A 20220-nucleotide genomic window follows, 5' to 3' on the forward strand; every position below is an offset into this window, starting at 1 on the left:
CGATCAACCACAACTATGGAGGGCCAGCAACGTCAACATCTATTAAGCATGTTTTTTCAAAATATTTTCTAACTGTGGTGTATATTCATGCATTCATTGTTTTCTTGAAAATTCACCATGCTTCTCTTTGTTTACCAATGACATTGTGCAAATTTTGTGGAAAAAAATTGTGACACAGATGGATTTCCATTCGTAACTCTTTGTAAGATGGGGTCCCCTGGTCTGCTTAAATCAAGTATAAATTGATTTGCTTTAGTTAAAATTGATCTATCAATTCTAACTTTACAACTGAAATCTGCAATCGATTGCACATATTTTCTTGCAACACCCCCACCCCCTCAACTCTGTTTTCAAGTTAGACCAAGTTAAATTTTCCAACCATAGTAAATGATTTTCATTTCAAGGTGTGCTTTTTACGTAATCAGTAGTGATAATGTCCACTCATGTTGGAATTTTTGCTTATTAATGCAATATGTATTGATTTTCCTGTTAATTTTTTCTAAAATATATTTAAATTTAATTTTTTTGAGGGTTTCCATATTACTCGTAGTACATATAATATTTATGTCTTTTTTTGGTTTGTCAGGTTTTAGTTATGGAGTTGTTTGGAGAGTCTTTTTAAAGTGTGTGATGTTTTAACCAAATCCGAAACAGAGAACAAAAATTTCAAATTTTTTTTGGACCCGCTAGAATTTTATTTTGCAATTCAGATCTATTTTGTCAAATTATATAGTTCAGGATTTAAATTCTAAAAATGGTAAAAAAAAATGGTATTTTACTGAGTACCTCAGTTCTGAAATTTGATGGGATTTTTCAAAGTCACCAAGATGATTATTATCAAGTATTATATGACCTTAAAGATACCCTGTATATTTGCTGTTATATTTTTCATTATAAAAATTATAATCATTTAGTTATATTCTATCATGTAGAATTTTATGTTAATATAAAATAGAAATATATTATTATCATTACTATAATTTAACTGAGAGAATAAACTATATTTATTCCAGGATACATGTATTCTGTAAACTTAAGTAATTGTAGCAATTTGTGAATTCATTTTGCAGTTATGTGGATGAGTAAGTCATGAATGGCATATGAGAAAATGAAGGTTGGAAAGTTACAAAAGTTGAGTTGTATATGTATCTCCATGATCACACATTTATGGTGATGACAGTGCAAAGAGAGAGAGAGCAGGAGAGAGAGGGGGAGAGAGACATAAGGGGAGAAGGGAAGATTGGAAAAAGGGGGGAATAGGTAGGGTTTGAAAGTGAAAGGAGAGGAAAGTGAAGGCTCAGGTTGAAAGAGCTGCAGAGGAAGAGTAATGCCAAGAATCCCAAAGCAATAAGCAATACTCGTCTCAAACACAATACAACACATACAAATTCAATTAATATTTACTGCGAGTATAAGCTCATTCCTTATTCTATGGCCAATATTCTCTCGATTTAAATGCCATATAGATTAAGCTCAAGGGCTAAATGCAGACATATTCATTAACTCTGTATTAATTTAGAATCTACGGTCAGAAAGTGTGGTATTACACCATTGTCCCCCCCCCCCCCGCTGTACATTTTACAAGTGATCAAAAAGAGGAGAAATGAAGAAAAATGATGGTATATATGGGAACAAGGGAGAGGCCATACCCCGGGGCCATACACCTTCGTCTTTACTTTCCGATTCATCTCAACCCACATGGTCTACTCTCAGTGCGTTTACAACCAATTCATCTGCAAACCATTTAATAAATGACCAATGAATAAATAAATGAGTATCAGACGAAACATAATGAAGACCAAGTGAGAATAAACCGTTCATTATACCCCTATTTTCCATAAGAGGGCGAATGAATGAATGTTTATATCATCTAACCCCTATAGGGATACCATGACTCCGCCCCTGCAAGTTGGTATTTCTGATAGATAAGAAAGGAACCATGATGTATCCAGCCTTCTCTCTTTCATATATCCCATTCTGAGCTTGACTCGTCATCCGAGTCAGAGACTGCCGTGCATGCGTAGCATACACCCTGCGAGAGGAAAGAGGAAGAAAGTATAAGACTCATTTAGATAAAATTCGGGGATAAAATATGTAATTAATTCAAAACAAAAGTTGAACAATGATTCACCTCGTCTGAAAGTGGGTTCACCCACTCTGGGGGCCAGTTTCATAAAGATTTTGGTTATTCCTACTAATATGATAACACCATGGTAACAGGACTTGGCAACCAATCACAATCAATGGTTTCCATGGTTGTTACAGTAAGGGCAAAGTTGCCACAATTGTGAGTCTTTATGAAATGGACCCCTCCTTAGGCAGAATGATGACATGGATGACGAACAGTACCAAACGATCAATCCATGATCATTTAGAAATGATTTATACGCGCAAAAAATAAAAGCGTACTAATACCATGGAGTTAATTTCAAATACCTACATTTTTTATATATAGAATGCTTTAAACTCTTGCTAATTTAATTCTATAGAAGAAAAAATACTTTAAGAAAGATATATATCTGAGGGGTAATTCGTTTCGACATTTGGCTATATACCTGAACATCGTCATAACACTGTCGACAATACATAAAAGTACATCTTCTGTTCTTGCAGTGCCTGGCTCCCTTACTCTCCACCTCAGCACATATAAGACATCTTTTCTTTCCTAATCCAAGTCGAAACAACCAGCCACACATTCGAGGGTAGCTGTGACGCAGCTCAGCTAGGATGCCAATTTCCTTCTGTAGAAATATTCAGATGTGAATTTAAAAGAAATTGGAACCGACCTGATATTTCATATTCATGTTTAGTGTTATTATAAAAAAAATTAAAGAACACCGCTGATAATGAGCTTACTTGTGCTGATTTGCATTTCATAATTACAAGTCACATCCAAAGACCGGCAGAAATGAATAGTTTAAATCCGTTTTTGTTAATCCCGTATTAGTAAAAGGCGATATGTTTTGCATAAAGCAGAGAACACATAGATACCTTAATTGGGCTAGGAATTTGTACAGATACATGTATATGCCATGGGAGTTGAAATCGTGGTTAGGCCTATTTCACCGTTTAAACATGGTAAGAGTGCTCATTGAATCAAGTTTTTCATGTAAGCTTGGCTGAAATTGATGGTAAAGTTACTATTTAAATTAATCAATTTTGAAAGTTTTATTGAACGGGGCCTTTATAACGTAACATGATCGTGACCAGCAATTCATTGATTACATCCGATTTAAATAAGAATGAAGACAATGCATATTCATTATATTCACAGCAAACAGTCATTGTCACTTCTAATGCCACTTTCACACACAGGCGAAACCGACTCAAGGCCGCAACCAAAGCTTTTATGTTTTTGCCAAGTATATAATAAGTCGATTTCGATATTTAACTGCCACGTTACTCACCAAGAGGTTTTGTTCTTTAACCATACGACGCACTTTTCTGCGAGCATGTCGAAGAAATCCCGCTCTTTTCTTGAGATTCTCGTTGTATAGAAACAGCACTCGCTTCTTCTCCCTCTGTGAAAAACAGATCGACTGAGAAAATCACCTTTTCAAATAAGTACATTTTCCCCTCTAATTATTAGGGGCAGCAACATAGGGGGCAGGGAGAAATTGCCCCTGTGATTTTTTTTTCAGTATAGAGGGGGAATAAAAAAAAAGAGTAAGGAAAGGGAAGAAAAGAGAAAGAAGATTAAAGTAATATAGGTCTCGGTCCGCAGGTCGTATTGCTTCATTTTAAAATATACCCTGGAATACAGTGGCGGATCCAGGGAGGGGGGGCACGTCCGGCCCTTGCCCCCCCCCCTTTGAGAGCCATAATCCAAATTTGTAATGTAAATATGCCGTTTACTCCCAAGTGTGCCCCTCTTTGAAAGTGAGGATTTTTTTTCGCATGTCAAATTTTCATTAGGAAATGTGCCCATCCCCCCCTTGGAAAATCCTGGATCCACCCCTGCTGGAATACTTATACTCATCACATTTATCATATGAATCATTTTTTGAGACACTGCTGCTGATTAATAACTGATAGTGTTTTTAAATGTCGTTAATATCTGTACCTGATAGGTACTTTACCATTATTATATCAGATAATGATTATAGCAAACCCACACAAATACATCCTCCTCCACCTACACACACACATACAACCATTTATTACCTTTGGATAAAAGAAAGCACATATCACCCTTCTGATTCTCAAGCCATATGCTTCAAAGTAGAGGAGAGCTAATACTGACATCCATAGACCCATTATGAGGATATTGGTACTTCTCTTCACTTTATTTGGTACGGGCAAACAATCTAGGGAGAATTCAAAAAGAAGAATTGCGGCACCTTATATTATCAGCGACATCATACTCACTGATACCAGTAAGAACTTAATGATTAACTCGGGCACTTTTGAAAGGGTCTTCGATTTCATTCAGAATTGTGACCAACAAGAAAAGGAATGGTTTATATACCAAGCGGGAAGGTATAATATACTTGATTGCGATAAAACAAAAGAAGATAAACGAACATTATTTTCATATAATTACTTCCACAATTTGTACATAGAGCCATAATCAAGTATCGTTGCTTATGATCGTTGTGATATACAGACAAAATTATATTTCAAAAATATTTGTTAAGCCCCAGAAATATAGGACTACTTACGTTTATTGGAGGACACTCTCGCTATTCGATGCTCACTGCTGAACGTCAAAAACACCTTGCGAAACACACTAGCCACGGCGCCGTCTCCGTGGATTGCAAAGCGGATCACGTGATGACCTTGGAAAACCAATCAGAAGTGGCTTTTGTTAGCTAGAACAGCATGCGTGCAATCCGTCAATACAAGAACTTAACGTTCCGAAGAAGAGAAGGAAAGGAATATACTTTGATGGGGGAGGGGGAGAGGGTACCCACTTTGCACACACAACACCCATCCCACCTTTCGGTACCTACACAAAAAAACTTACCTGCACACCCCACCTCCAGGATTGAATTCATTGATCATTACTCTCCCGATTACTCTATCTATATACTTGGAGAGTATTTTGACATCGTTCAAGCCATGCACTCACCATTGAATTTAAAATCCACCTGACTATGACGTTGAATAAGATCGAGAGCGGAGAAGAAGATGTAATCAATGGCGATGATGAAGATGGTGACGAGGATTTGAGGGAGTAAGCGAAGGATACTCTTCAGCTGAATGACGTCATCATCATCGATGAAGTTTCGAACGCATGGGAGATGAAAATGAAACAAAGGGAATAAAAAATTGCATTATCAACAACGCGTAATGAAAACTGAAAATAGTTTGTACTTACTAATATGAACATTGTGGTGTAATGATGAAGAATCACTATCACGATTTAAGTTTTGTGTTTGTAAAGTGTTTCTATTTTTTCATCGCTCTTTTTGGTATTTTTGTCTTTCATTTTTTAAACAAATCCTATTATGCTTTGTCCCACTCGATAAATATGCCTGACCTATATTGGTTGACAATATCCCAAATCGGTATCTTCCATGCAGTTTGGACATGTTATTTTCAAATCTTATACTCGTTTTTAAAAGAACATAATTAACATGCAGATCATACATGTTTAAACATGTATGAATAAAATTACTAATGCTTTTATTAAAAAAATATAACTTAACAAATATGAAATAACAATTTTTTATTAGATTTTTTTTTATTTTGTCTTCAGAATGTCAGACGGACAGAAGTTATGTTGACCACATGATTATTTTTTTATTTCATTGTCTGATTATCATAAATAAAAACTGAGATATGAATCTAAATTCTTACAAATTTTCCTTTCTCTGCCTTCTGCAGTTTACATTTGAATGGTTCGACTAATTCCTTCTGTTCTGATTTTTTCAACGGCAACAACGACTTCCGACCCTGCCGTAAAACAGAGAACACTTGGGAAATTATTCGTCGGCAATACATATTGTGTATAGTTTTTTATTACAACTAGTAAAATATTTGGAAAGTAAAATTATATCAAAATAAATTATTTTGCAAGTCAGTGAGGTGCGCTGTTGATTCGAATTTTTAGAGTCATTGACATGGTCCCAGACATTACTGCTGATATGCTGATTTTGTTATTCTTTCTTTTAAATCTCTGACATGGAACTGTTTCATATTTCTTTTGCGTAAATCCTTTACCACACATTATTGTACATGAACAATCATGCACATGCACGATCTTCAACAGTCTGGTAGGAATTGGATAGTCCATAGACGAAGATAATAGTATAGTTCATAAAGTGGCGTATTTATGAGTGAAAGGTAAAAGTTTGTTTAATGCATTAAAAAAAAACATACTGAAAATTTTCAGTATTTAAAGGGGAATGAAACCTGTGGAACAAATAGGCTTGTGTAGAAACAGAAAAATCAAAGAATAAGAATAAAGAAAGTTTGAGAAAAATCGGACAAATAATGAGAAAGTTATGAGCATTTGAATATTGCAATCACTATTGCTATGGAGATCCTCCCATAGGCAATGCGACAAAGATGTGTGATGTCACTGATGAACAACTCTCCCCATTACTTTAGTATATATTTCACTTGAATTGCCTCTTTTATCACATCTATCCATAGATCATGTGTTCTTTCTACATGAGGGCATTTAATACATATTTTTTAAGAATACACAATGGATAAAGAGTTTGTATCATCGTAAGAAAAAGCAAAAAGAGACATTTTGAGGGTATTTTATAGTCCACCAAAGGGAAAGTTGTTCATCAGTGACATCACACATCCTTGTCGCATTGCCAATGGGAGGATCTCCATAGCATTAGTGATTGCAATATTCAAATGCTCATAACTTTCTCATTATTTGTCCGATTTTTCTCAAACTTTCTTTATTCTTATTCCTTGATTTTTCTGTTTCTACACAGCCCTATTTGTTCCAAAGGTTTCATTCCCCTTTAATCAACAATATTACAGCATGCTACACACGAAACGAATCAGCATTATAACCCTTTTATTGTACTATTTTGATACTTATCATGATCATGACATCAATCCAACATTTTAGTAGTATAGTCTTTCTAATATCTTTTGTTTGGGATATATATTTTTATAACATTAAAGTCGACATTTTAATAAGATGTAAAATATCTCTTTATCAACATTAATTTGTCTCCTCAACTTACCTCTCTTCGTCGTCTTCTATCTATTTTCATAAAGTATGACGTCATATAAACATTGTCGAAGCGAATTTCTCGTAGATATCGGTTGTTGTATTCAAATGCACTATAAAATAAGGAAGAAAGAAAACGTCATATAAACATTGTCGAAGCAAATTTCTCGTAGATATCGGTTGTTGTATTCAAATGCACTAAAATAAGGAAGAAAGATGACTTCATATAAACATTGTCGAAGCGAATTTCTCGTAGATATCGGTTGTTGTATTCAGATGCACTTCAAGTCCAGGAGCAAAATCTCATAGGGACCCTATTTAAGGAGTTCGTACAACCCACACCACAGAAAAGGTTTAACACCATAGAGGGTATGGACCCTCTAGATTACTGCTAGGTAGGAAGTAGTTTCAAATTAGGTATCACTTTTTTTGTACATTCGAATTTAAAGAGCGATGTTAAATACCAAAAAAAAAAGAAAAATTAATAACCTTTAAGGGTAAGGTGAAATGTAAGTTGCCATATCTCCGCTTGTATATGCCACGAATACGTCGATCATGTATCAAGATGTTGCTGGGTGACAGCTCTAACGTTGAAGTAACATTTAAAAGTGAAATTCAGATATCGAACCTTCAAAAGGGGAATAGACTCGTGGCCAATATCCACTTCCATCTCAAGTAGATATGAAAAAACTGATATGATAAAGTGATTTTGTGTTGTTAAACATGAGACGCTCTGTTTAACTGAAGTGGGACTAAATTTGCGTTATTCTTAACAAAATGAAGATTTTGACAATATTTTTAAACATTTCAGATATGTTTTAACTACCATATATGGGCTACTTTTCACAATATTGTGGTGTCGTTAGTTTGAGATCAAACGCTGCATGAAGCAATTAGCATTTCTTGGTCACTGGGGATGTAATCATATTCCATTTTCTTTCTTGAAACTCATTATTTTTCTAATTTCTTAAAATTGTAAATTCTTTATAGGGTTCATTGCCGGAAGGCCATTTTGGGGGAAAATTTGCCATTTTGAAGTCCCTATTGAGGCAGATAGCATAATATTGTTATTGTTGTATATTGTTATATTGATGTGTGTATTATTGTATTGTATTGTATTGTATTGTATTGTATTTTTGTCTATAGGCGTATCCCACCACAAGCCTCGGCTTTTAGGGTATATACGCCTTCTTCTTTAAACCAAACATGTACATATTTATATTCTTCATAACAATTTGATTTTTGTATGAATCAATGTTTATGAAAAATGTTTTTGAAATGAAAGAAAATAAATGTTTATTTGAATTGAATTGAATTGTAAATGAAAATTGATTAAAATGTCAATTGGAATAAAATAGATGTATAATTGAATTGAAATGAAGTTAGATAATCCAACAAAAACCCTGTGACATTCCTTCAATTACTTTATTCATTTCAAATGTATGGGAATACTGAGTATAGTAGAATTCATTTGATAATGGAACTTGATCATCAGAATTTGCAATGTAAATTTCGTTTGAAAATTATCACGAAAAAAAGATTTTCATTTCGAAATGTTTATCGTATCACTGGGCCTATTATCCAGTATCATTTTGAAACTTGTTATTTGGGTGGTGGAGATCATCATACTTATGGGGGGGGGGGGTGATATAAACAAAGACTATGAGGAAATATTTACATTCTATGATGTTCAGTAATAAATACTGCAGTATATAAAAATGGGGAGTTTGGGGCAGTTGACCCTTAAACAAATTTGAAGATAAAAAATGAAGCTGGAAGAAATAAAAGGAAAGGAAAAGGAGGAAATATTATATATTCTGGATATGTTATAATCTGTCAAAAACATATTGGTGTATTAAAAACTAATTTTGGACTCAATCGTTTCGGTCGCGCACAGTTCCTTAGACATTTTACCCCATACTCCATGTCTGGCCCCGCCATTTTGATTTTTGAGGGCAGGGGTCCTACACCAGTGGTAAAGACTTTGGTTTGGGTCAGATTATATCTCCAGTAAAAAGTACCGGTAATTCTAGGCAGCGTTGGATCCCAAACTAACGGCACTACAAGATTGTAAATAGAAGCCCGCAGGCTAGTTTAACGTATCTGAAAATGTTTCAAAGTCTTCATTTTGTTATGAAGAACGCATATTTAATCCAAGTATAGTTTGATAGAGCGCCACATATTTAAACACAAAAACCAATTTATCGTTTCAATTTTTTTCATATCTACTTGAGATGAAAATGGACAGTTGCCAATAGTGTATTCCCATTTCGAAGGTTGGATATCTCAATTTCACTTTTGAATGTTGCTGTAACGTTATAGCTGTCACACAGCGAGCTAGACACATCAACAACCTAATGATTTTGTCAACCATTATTATTGTTAATAAGATAAAACAATGGGTTGATCTACCTCTTGAAGACCAAGATGAACGTGACAGAGAGTACGGCTCTGGTGATACCGATGATGAGATCAAACCAAAGCTTCTTCCTTGCGATCTCGTGGTTGACAGCGGCTTGGAGCTCTTGAACAGACACTCTTTCAACCAGTGACAGCAACTGGGTCACCTGTAATAAAAGATATTTAATACTATGTATAAGAAGTACGTCATACGAACTAATTGCAGAGAATAGACATGAAGAAGATACTCAAATCGAGTTTCGATGGTTAGAAAATCAGTTAGACAAAATGTTTTTAAGGAAAATGCTAGAAAGAAAATAGGCGCGACTTGAAAATGACACAACAAGGTATTCCATTTATTTCATAGGTCCATTTAAAATCTATAAGGATCATGAATTTGACAAGCGTAATTCAAGCTCCGGATGTTTTAGGTTGTGGGCTTAAATTTAGATAAGGCTGATCACATCATCCAAATAAAAAAAACACAATAATGTTAAAGTAATTTTGAAAATACAAGTGGTAGAGTTACACGAATCGAGTCGTGGCTCATTATGATTCATATTACCTGCCATTTTAGGTCGGCCTTGAAATTGTTGGCAAAATTTTTCAAGGCCCTTTTGGTTTCATAGTAGGTATCCATCAAGCCGTTTGTATCCACTGGTGCTTTATCACACATAAAATCAAATACTGAAATAAAAAAGAAAATATATCAATCATATTTAATGCGACAGCAATTAATAGTGAGGGTACAAATTTATCTGTAATTCTATTATAAAATGAATGTAAATGATTTCACTAACATAGTTTTATGCTTATTTTCATTCATTGACATTTCCACCTCTTCAGCAAATTGTATAACTATGACAATATTATAAATCTGTATACAGAATTGTAATCATTTGTTGTAATTTCATGATGAGAGTTTATTTAAGAATTAAAAAATTATCATGCCTATACCTTGAAATATACGACATAAGAATGTCATCTTGAGAGGCAAGCACAGTAAGTGTTTCACCCCTGGAACCTTCAATGCTTTGTAGCAATCCTTCTCCTTATCACGAAATACATCCCGGCACTTGTCCACACTCTTCGAAAATATATCTGAAAAGATTTGAAGACGTTACAAAATATGAAATGTGGGACTTTTACATAAAACCTACATTGCGCTTGTAACTTTGCAATCAATAGAGACCTTTATTTTCATTAATTGTTTGAAGCACTGTCGTTGCAATTACCATGGATTACGGCCATTAAAAGTTCATTTCTATTGCTTTAAATGACTTTGGCGACTGTAGACATTCAGCCAAAAGACCCGTTCTAGTTTAATGTACCAAGTACTTCGGTTCGTATAAAATTCCAGTTAAACTAGATGCATGAATATATTTTCACCACTGGCGTATCTAGGGGTGCATGGGGGGGGCACGTGACTCGGCCGGCGTTTGTCCTAGACATGCCCTTGTGTTCTACATGATACCAGTGTACCTTCACATCTAAATTCCATCTTTTTGCCATAGTCCTCTTGTTCCTTTTCTTTCCGGCCCTCCACCTTCCTTTCGAGTTCATCTTGGAAGCTCCTGAACTTGGCCTTAACCTTATCCGCTAGGGCTTCAATGTCATCTTTTTGCAGCTACAAGTATCATAAAAATAAAAATACCAAATGTTAGGAAATTATTGCCTTTTTTATACCGGTCAAGCCCTTCAAGGCTTTCTTTTGAAGGTTAATCTTGTAAAACACAACAACAAACAAACATAATTGTAAAAAAAAATGAATAGAGAGATACAGAGAGACCGAGAAACAAGGCTGATGATTTGATTTGAGAAATATTCTCAGCAGAAAAAAAATATTCAGAAAATTGTTTAAAAGAGTGCTACTAGATAATTACATATAATAATAATAATAATAATATGCAACATTTCTATAGCGCTTGATACAAATGTTTCTAAGCGCTGCATACTATTACCCCGGCTTTATAACACGGCTACCCTGATCGGGCGCATCAAGCATTCAAGGAATTCCTTCCTAATGGGTACCCATGTACTACACCTGGATCGAGAGTGGCAAATGTAGATAAACGCCTTGCCAAAGGACGCTAGCGCTGTGGTGGGATTTGAACCCCGGACCTTGTGGTTTACAGTCCGGAGACTTATTCACTGAGCCACAACACCAGCCACATATTTGTATATACTGCCAAAAAACAATTGTTTCTTTATACAGATCTTGTGAAAATTGTGAGGAATGAAAATATTTTCCTTTAAAAAGTGTAAATACGTTCGTTAAAGATGACTGCAATTATCTAAATTCGTATAGTAATAATGAATTTGATATGTAAATATTGTAATTCATTAATTTTGTTTTTAAACTGTATATGACATTATTTGCCATATTTAGCATTTCGCTATCACGTTAGCTCCAAGCACCAAATGTTTTTGTTAATATGTGATATTCTGTTTCATACTAGTAGGCCTAAATGTATTTGATTTTGGGATTTGGTAATAGATCCAATTTAAAAAGATAATTCAATTAACACAAGGCGCAGATCTTTTTTTTTGGGGGGGGGAGCTGATACTCTCAATACCAATAGATGGACATTGGCATCAAATCATTTCGCAGGGATTGCTGTTGATTTAATCAATGGTTGAACATAAAACTAAAAACTCTAATTGATCATCTATTAGAAGACTCGTTATAAAAGGAAGTTGGGTTTAAACGTATAGATTTAAAAAGAAAATCAATCACCAGTGCCAACTTTCTGTAGCCTAATTGGCCTACAAATCGAAATGTGTTTGATTTTTGGGGCCTCATTTAATTGCAACGTTTTACAAGGCAATGGGTTCATGTCTCATTCCGTCCATGAAAATGACCAAATATCAAGTAATTGCTCAATTAAGATTTATTGTTGGAGAGTTTCTTACCTACCTCCAGATTTCTAAAGGCGTTTGTGAATGGTCTGTGAAGCAAGTCAAATATCTCCTTGCTATGGTTGAAACTCAGCGCAGCTGTGCAAGAGATTGAACGGGCCGATTCTTGCCCGTTGTCCAATATGTTTTTTATTGGACCTATAACAAAATTATTCAAAAATATATATTATTACTTCTACATACAAGACAATATACAATCATGATTTTTATTTATATTATGTAATGTATCGACCAATGGATAATAATCTGGATAGAGGTTTTTGCGGTAAGTTATAACAGGAGGGCCTTGCCTAACAATATGTAATTTAGTCACTGACATAGCAACGCACCTGGCCCATTGCATAACCAATCGAAAATGTTTTTGTTTTTCTTTGGACTGTTGGAAGCCCGCAGTTATGGCCACCATTATAGCTTACAGTGTTCTGAAAGCGGATTCACCCACATACGTAGGTCTTCTGTAAATCTTGTATGTTTAAAACAGAGATAACCTCTGTCCTTTATCGATAAATTTCGATGACGTTGGGAGTGATAACTTGTCAGAAATACCACACCATAGGTCTTATTTAATTCAAAAAAGATTTCGACATGATGAACTTTTATTCTTAGATACATGTATAGATCACCTTTATTATTCGCATTGAATACCCACATTTACATCGTCGTGATGGCACGGATTTTGTACAGCTAGATTCCCACTTTAATGGTCAATGGACGGCAAATCCATCATACATTATAATCTTGAATGTACATCTGTTGTATTTAATGTTTTAATTCCATAATAGAAGCAATATAATAACTAGACGATTTACCGGCCATCAAGTAAACGACGGCGAGAGATGTGAGAATGCCTCGCCCGTTCTTGCCAAAGAAGTGTGGTAGGACGAGACACAGCATGCATCGTATCTGTACGGAGACACCGAACCCTAAACCTGCAAGAATGGTGATGGTACCACCGAGGACAGATCTTTCAAACCACGGATAAGGAAGCTTATTGATCACAGTGTAATGGAGAGCTGTATAAACATAATTATGAAGGTAAGATTTGAATTTATTCGATTTTATCCCTTTTTGTTATTCTGTCGAAATATGAATGTTGTCAAACAGCAAAAATATGCAAATGATTTAATATTAGAAATGTAAAAAGTTAGGCCTACAGAATATAATTTTGATTTTATTTTAGTGAGCCCAGTTAGTGAAATATTGACTAGTGGTATGAGGTTGTAATGTTGTATTCTTGTTCCGAGTATATTCCGAACCTCAAACATACTATTTTTCCTTTTTTATTTCAAATTTAATGCAAAATACGATTTGTTAAAAAAGGGTCGCATGAGCTTTTATCATTTGGTACAAGAACATTGTTGAATAATGGTTAAAGTTAGTTCATTCGAAATTTGATCTACTTTATTTTGAGTTACAGCGGCATAAGAAAATTTCGTTTGTGTGTGTGTGTGGGGGGGGGACCATTTTGTATCTTTGTCTAACTTGGTAGAAATACCGGACATCAACTCTTCCCTTTCGTCAAAAGTAAAGTATCATCATTAGTCTAGTACTCCTTTCCCCTATTGGGGGTGGTGTTCATTTTTTTAATTCATTATCATGGGTCTATCATAAAGATTTTAATGTGGGGCCGGCTTTGTCATTGGTAACAGAAATCAGCAACTAACCAAAATCAAGGTTTCCACGTTACTTCATATTTTTAACCAAAGATTCACCCACCCAAAGTTATTGAACGTGTCCCTGTTTCCTCCCCCCCCCCTCTCTCTCTCTCTTTCAAATAAGCTTCCTTCTTTGAGTTTTTTCGGCAACCAATAGTTGGTTTTATCTTATCACTCTTTTTCTGATTACCTGCATAGTATAGTACAGAACACAGTATATGTATTGAAAATAAGGTTCCGTCAAATTAATGACAAAAAATAGCTGGGAGATCTATGTCAAAAATTTGTGAACCGGAACATTAATTTCGTCCTAAGTTTCGGAGCTGACGAAAAATCGCAAATATGTCGTTTCTTCAGAGTCCAGGAGGAAACTGCTCTTTGATTCAACAATACTCGACTTCTTGGTTGTGCGTTGTCTTGAAGGGCATTTTACAATGCACTGTCTATATGTTCTTGGATACCTAGCTAAAGCTCTTACTATTCTCTTTTTTTTTCAAGCGCATTAAATATAGGGTCATACCTGCTCCAAATCCTGTTCCAACAACGATTCCGAAGATGAATTTCAGAAAGAAATATTCATTATGCCTGCTGTAAAGACACCGATAGATACAAGGACAACATCGACGTAGCAATCGACCTGCATAGGTTTGGAAAAGCCATTCATTTTCAACAGAAATTTGAAAAATGTCAGATAAGATTTGATTATGTAGAACAATGTGTTTTTATGCAATTATGCAGGTGCAGTTTCCTATCATTAAGAATGGAAAGGGCGATACGATAATTGGAAAACTTATAGCCTATTTTCAAAAATTATAAAGGGGCATACTACCGGACGGACAGACAAAATAGAAAAAAGTCCCGATACGAGCACACATATCCAGCCTATATATGTCCAGCCTATATTGCCGTATTTCATACGGCAATTTCAAGGGTTTTAAAAGAAACATTTCAAAACATTTTTTTGATGTAGACCTAGTGTTAAAAAGTCATAGTAAAAAGCAAACACCTTCACAACTATGCGACCAGACCGTGTCGAAATCCACACAGAATTACAGGCAAACATACTACCGTATGTTACGTTGAGTAAAAAAAAAATTGATGGAAAATGCACGTTTGCTGAAATTAGCTAACAATATTTTGAAGGATCATACCCGAAAAATGAATCAAAATTATTTTGATGACCCTCTTAACACGATAAGCTAATTTTGCAATAGATATTTTTTAGAAAATAATATCACACTAAAAGTTGACTTCTTCTCCGTTCATTTTCTCCCTCAATTTTCTAGCCCTTTTTCATACTAGATCTAATATAAAAACTTTAGAAAAAGAAAGAGAGAGTGGAATAATCCTCATCGAATATACTCACCGGGGGCACAGCGGCGACATACCATTGCAAGACAATTGCCCATGGTACTCTCCTAATTATGCTTTACAAACATGACAAAGAAAAACTCAAAATTTATCATTTAAATCCAAATAGGGTCTATAAATTCAATTCAATTTAGAACTGCTAGTTCCACTTTTGGCGGGAATAATTTGGTAATAAATATCACGTGTATGAAATATTGCGCGGTTTTATTAATATTAATCAATGCGCAAGTTATGAGCGCGCATTTTCTTTTAATCCGCCCGCGCCCAACCAAAATTATATCGAAGGATCTAGGAATTATAACGTGGATGGGGGATCAGGAGGGGGGGGGGGTGGCATGTCTGCGCACCTAAAGAAAAAGAAAGAAAAAAATTGTCAGTGCTGGCTTCTTTCATGAATCGGTCTCCTGAATTTCTTTGTATTCCACAGAAAATTTCAGTTGATAATGTCCCTCATAATATGAGAAAGTGTTCCAAAAATTTCATTAAAGATTTGGTGGTTGTGTATCTTGATTTTTTTGCTTGATTCACTAGAATTGCGCATACGCGTACGCAGACAAGGGGACTGTACTGCAGACAGACTTGGGGGGGGGGGGGGCTTATTATTTATCAACGAACGTAGAGGGCAGCAACACACAAGCGTCAGAGTTATCAATAGACAGAGTGGCGAAACCGGAAGTGTGCTCTGATTGGTCCGATATTTCATGGAGCTCCAATTAGTTCCCTCTGGCATATTTTCTGCGCTTGTGATCTTCTGCTGGGTGCATACCCCCGGAAATATCAATAAACTACGCGTTTTCTCACATTTAGTGATTGAATACCTCGACACTTTCCACTCGTGGATATATTTTCTAGACGCCAATGTGAGTATTTTAACATATAAAGTTGCCTTTTTGTAGATACATCTGGTGTTATTTTGCATAAATCGGCTTCCAAAATAATGTCAAAAAAAGTGTTTGGTAAGAGAGAAAAATTGCATTTTTTCAAGTTTTGTGTAATCATGTTTTGCACAAATTACCTCAACGTGTTGAAAATAGTGTTTTACTATGACTGTCAAGGTTGAATGATCTTTTAACAACTTATTTCATGTTATTTGGGGGGAAATCCATTTAATTTCTACCAAAAACAGTTCATAAAATTTAGCATATGGGACTACCCTTCATAAGACCCTAGCCAAAGATAAGGAGCTGCGCCGCCGGAGCTTTCGGCCGCGGAAACCTTAGCCCACCCTATAGGCCTTAGGCGGTTAATTGCAGGGATGGCGCCACCAAAATGGGTGGAGGCACTTTTTAACTTTGGACTTTAGTCTAGCCTAGGTCTAGTTCGAAGTTGCTATTCTTAATCTTAAATCTACTAATATATAGGCCTAGATGAAAATATCTTATCAGAGAGGAAAGTATTCCTATATTAAATAGACTCTGTTTTTGTTGTATTTTATAAGGCAAATGTGTTAACAATTTTAGAATTAGATCTAGATTTTTTTTACAGAAAACATAGATCTAACGTTAGGCCTAAGTAGTCAGGTTAGTAATAAGACTTGAGCACTGCATGCAGTGCAGTTGTTAGATTAAAATTGTAATCTAACAACTGAACTGCAGACAGTACTCAAGTCTATTTACTCGATCTGGACTAGGGTCTAATGTTGGTGAATATCTACAGTAGATGTAGACCTAGTCTAGGCCAAGATTGATTCTAACTAATCGATATTTAGAGGCTAAAATCCAATAAAAGAGCTTAGATCTACCTCTCAAGACAGCAGGTGAATCAATCTAGATTCTAGTTAATACAAACAGAAGGAATGATGACACAAAGTGCTTTGGTCTATGTCCTCAATAGCAGTAATGGTGCTAGATCTACATGTACAAATATATTTATCAGGGACTGCATATTTATTGCTGTATGTAACCCAGCTGTGTTTGGTTTATGGGGATCGTTCATCTAGCTACAAGTTCAGGGCCTCCTGACAGTACTGTAATTTTATTCACTCCTAGTGTATGTCAGTGTAGTATTCAAAATGTGTTAACATGTGCTTTGACCTTAATATGACTGTGACAACAATGCTTGCGTGGATTGATGATGGAAATGGCACAGGTCTAATGTGTAGCCACATTTTAGCACCTCATATCTTCATTATGGATTATCTGCTGGTAACTGTACTTGATCACTAATTTTGTTATCATAATTGCATGTGTTTTCAAAGATCATGCAATTAAGGTAATGACCTCAGTGACTACAAGTTTTAAGCATCAACTTTGGAAACAACTAGCTGAACAGAGTTTACTCATTTCAAAGGTGGTTTCTGGTAAGTCATAATCTAATAAACATCTCAGCTGATAATGTTTTAAAAGTAGTTTATCAGGGAATGATGTTAACACAGTCAGGAAATAATGCAAGATTGAAAGTAATTTTTTTTTTCATTCCCCTTATAATTGTGCAATATGGAAAGAATGAATAATATATATTGATATAATCTTTATGTATGCTTGGTTCTTTATTTTCATAAATGTATTGTTAGGGTATTTCCTCTTTTTTACAAATGCATCATGTCATTTGGACTATTGTATTACATTTTCAATAAAATTCCCTCATTATCCTTGTGTTAGGATGTACATTTATATTTCCATGTATACCCATCTTTTTTATCTTATATCAAAATGCATTTCCATGCTATTTCTATATAAAATTCATATGAAACGTATCTCTTTCCTGTCCTCAATGAATTGATTATGTAATTTAACCTTCAAATGCAATGTACTTGATGGATGGATTACAACATACTGCATTTTGATGCTGATCCTCGATAAAAGCAGAGGAAGAAGAAGTGTCTGTTATACAAATTTGAAATTCATTTTTCAAAATCTAGTTTAATTGAAATTGATTCAGCAGCCTGTTTTTTTTTAATCTAATGCATGTGATAATGTAATGGGAAAATTAAAAAAAAATCGTTCATCGTTATTCTTTTTACCAAGATATGATTTTCCGATTGAGATCTATTTCATTCTTATTGTCATTCTCGATGTATATATAGGATATGCATGCGCAATTTAAAAGTTTTTATGAGCTTTATCGGATGTGAAGGATTGAGCGACATAACGCAAGATTAAAAACAAAGTATTGTTTGAATCCATCTTATTGTGCATAGAGAAATATATTTCTTACATGGAAATCACTTGATATCTTATTAATGTTTTCTCTTTTAAAAAAGTATCAGGTTATCAGGAGAGGATCCAGATTTGCAAAGTGGGGGAGGGGTGCGGCAAAATTTTTTCACCAACATTTTCCCCAATCGACTGATCAAAGTTTAATTTTGTTTGTTTCTTTGAAGGGTTAGACCTAACAGTCACTTCATTCTTACAAAACAACATGAATATATAAAGGCCCTATTTAAACTATTGCGAGCACGAAGCTCGATCTAAAATTTTCAAAATTTCATATATATTTTCCTGAAAAATGAACATTTTGGGGTAATTTGTGATCCTGAACAAAATGCGTATGTAGCTAAATAATTCATGAATAAATAGTAATTTTTTGATATTCGTTCTGGCCTGATCGAAAAGGGACCTGTTAAGGACTGTTTGCAGTTAGCCATGACGACGATACATATTAGATCAATCAAATAATGCAAGCGAGAAGCGCGTGCTGAAAATTTTTGACATTCCGACCTAAAAAGGAAATTCTAATTTTGTAGTCATGAACAGAATAATAGAACTAATAATTAAACAATGCGAGCGGAAAAAATGAGACTTACATGTAAACCTAAAAACGGGACTCTCTATTCATGTTTTGTAAACCATGAAGATGGGTAATTAGGTCTCTTCCTACATTAAAAATTTTGATATTCTGATCTGAAAAATGTTCATTGAAGCTCTATTACAAGCACAGAAAATGAAAATTGTAAAGTGGATATGGAATGCATGTAATAGATGATGCAAAAGTGAAGCGAGAGCTGGTATTTCTTGATTTTATTTTAACCTAGGACTGGGACATTCTAAGGACATTTTGTCATCATATGAAAATGGTCATCTTTCTAATTCCTCTCCCTAAACGCCAAGTGAAATGTGCCAATATTCCATTATAAAAAAATTATTGAATTATCAAGAATTCTCGAAAATTTTATCGTTTTATTTAATGATAAGCCCAATGAGAGTGCGAAATTTATTGATGTCAATGCTTGAAAACTTGACATTTAAAACAATTTTTGTAATTATGAATAGGATGCATGAGTTACTATTTTATTAACAATTCATCAAGGGTTGTAATAAAAAAAAAGGTTTTTATAAAAAAAAATTGTTTTGAAACGTTTTAAATCGTTTGTAAAGTTTTTTCTACCAATTATGCAATTTTATGTAAATCAATTAAACTATACGGTATGATTTAAGCTCTTGTTCTGTTAAATACATTTTTGGAGTAAGTATCAAAGAGATGACTTCAATTTTTCATTGATTTCCAGAAATCAATTTTTAAATCAAAGAAAATAATGAAAGCTTGATGTCCGAGCTGAAATATGTTTTGTATTATATTGATTTTACAAATTTGATATTTTAAGCTCCGTATCAGCATATTGAACAAGATATGTATCACAGACATCAAACATGCAATATATTTTCCAACTCTTCCCCTCACATTATTTTATTTACTCGCCTCCCTCTTCCCCCCCCCCCCCTCCTTCCTCTCTTTTCCCTTTTCCTTTTTTTTTCTTCTCCCCCTTTTTTTGCTCCGCCTATGAGATCCGCC

At 34.7% G+C, this 20220-nt stretch overlaps 1 protein-coding gene across 1 annotated transcript; it reads right to left on the minus strand.

Moving 5' to 3' along the window:
• Positions 1 to 1963: 1963 nt before the first annotated feature.
• LOC121412056 (E3 ubiquitin-protein ligase DCST1-like) lies at positions 1964 to 15527 on the minus strand. The gene is made up of 15 exons (XM_041604966.1): positions 15485 to 15527; positions 14639 to 14755; positions 13273 to 13476; positions 12462 to 12601; positions 11027 to 11171; positions 10502 to 10645; positions 10110 to 10231; positions 9557 to 9711; positions 7158 to 7257; positions 5803 to 5898; positions 5072 to 5198; positions 4165 to 4307; positions 3408 to 3521; positions 2556 to 2741; positions 1964 to 2032 (listed from the first exon to the last, which is right to left on the minus strand). The coding sequence occupies exons 1-15, from the start codon at positions 15525 to 15527 to the stop codon at positions 1964 to 1966; spliced, it is 1905 nt and encodes a 634-aa protein (XP_041460900.1).
• Positions 15528 to 20220: the final 4693 nt, after the last annotated feature.

Source organism: Lytechinus variegatus, chromosome 3 (assembly GCF_018143015.1).
Source record: "Lytechinus variegatus isolate NC3 chromosome 3, Lvar_3.0, whole genome shotgun sequence".
NCBI lineage: Eukaryota > Metazoa > Echinodermata > Echinoidea > Temnopleuroida > Toxopneustidae > Lytechinus > Lytechinus variegatus.

Excerpts from the sequence above, each read along its gene's own strand:
- LOC121412056 (XM_041604966.1), bottom strand. The coding sequence starts at position 15,527 with ATGGGCAATTGTCTTGCAATGGTATGTCGCCGCTGTGCCCCCG. Across the intron at positions 4,308-5,071 it reads GGTGGATTTTAAATTCAATG|ATTGTTTGCCCGTACCAAAT; the intron begins GTGAGTGCATGG and ends AATTCTCCCTAG. Across the intron at positions 2,033-2,555 it reads AGTGTTATGACGATGTTCAG|GGTGTATGCTACGCATGCAC; the intron begins GTATATAGCCAA and ends TTCCTCTCGCAG.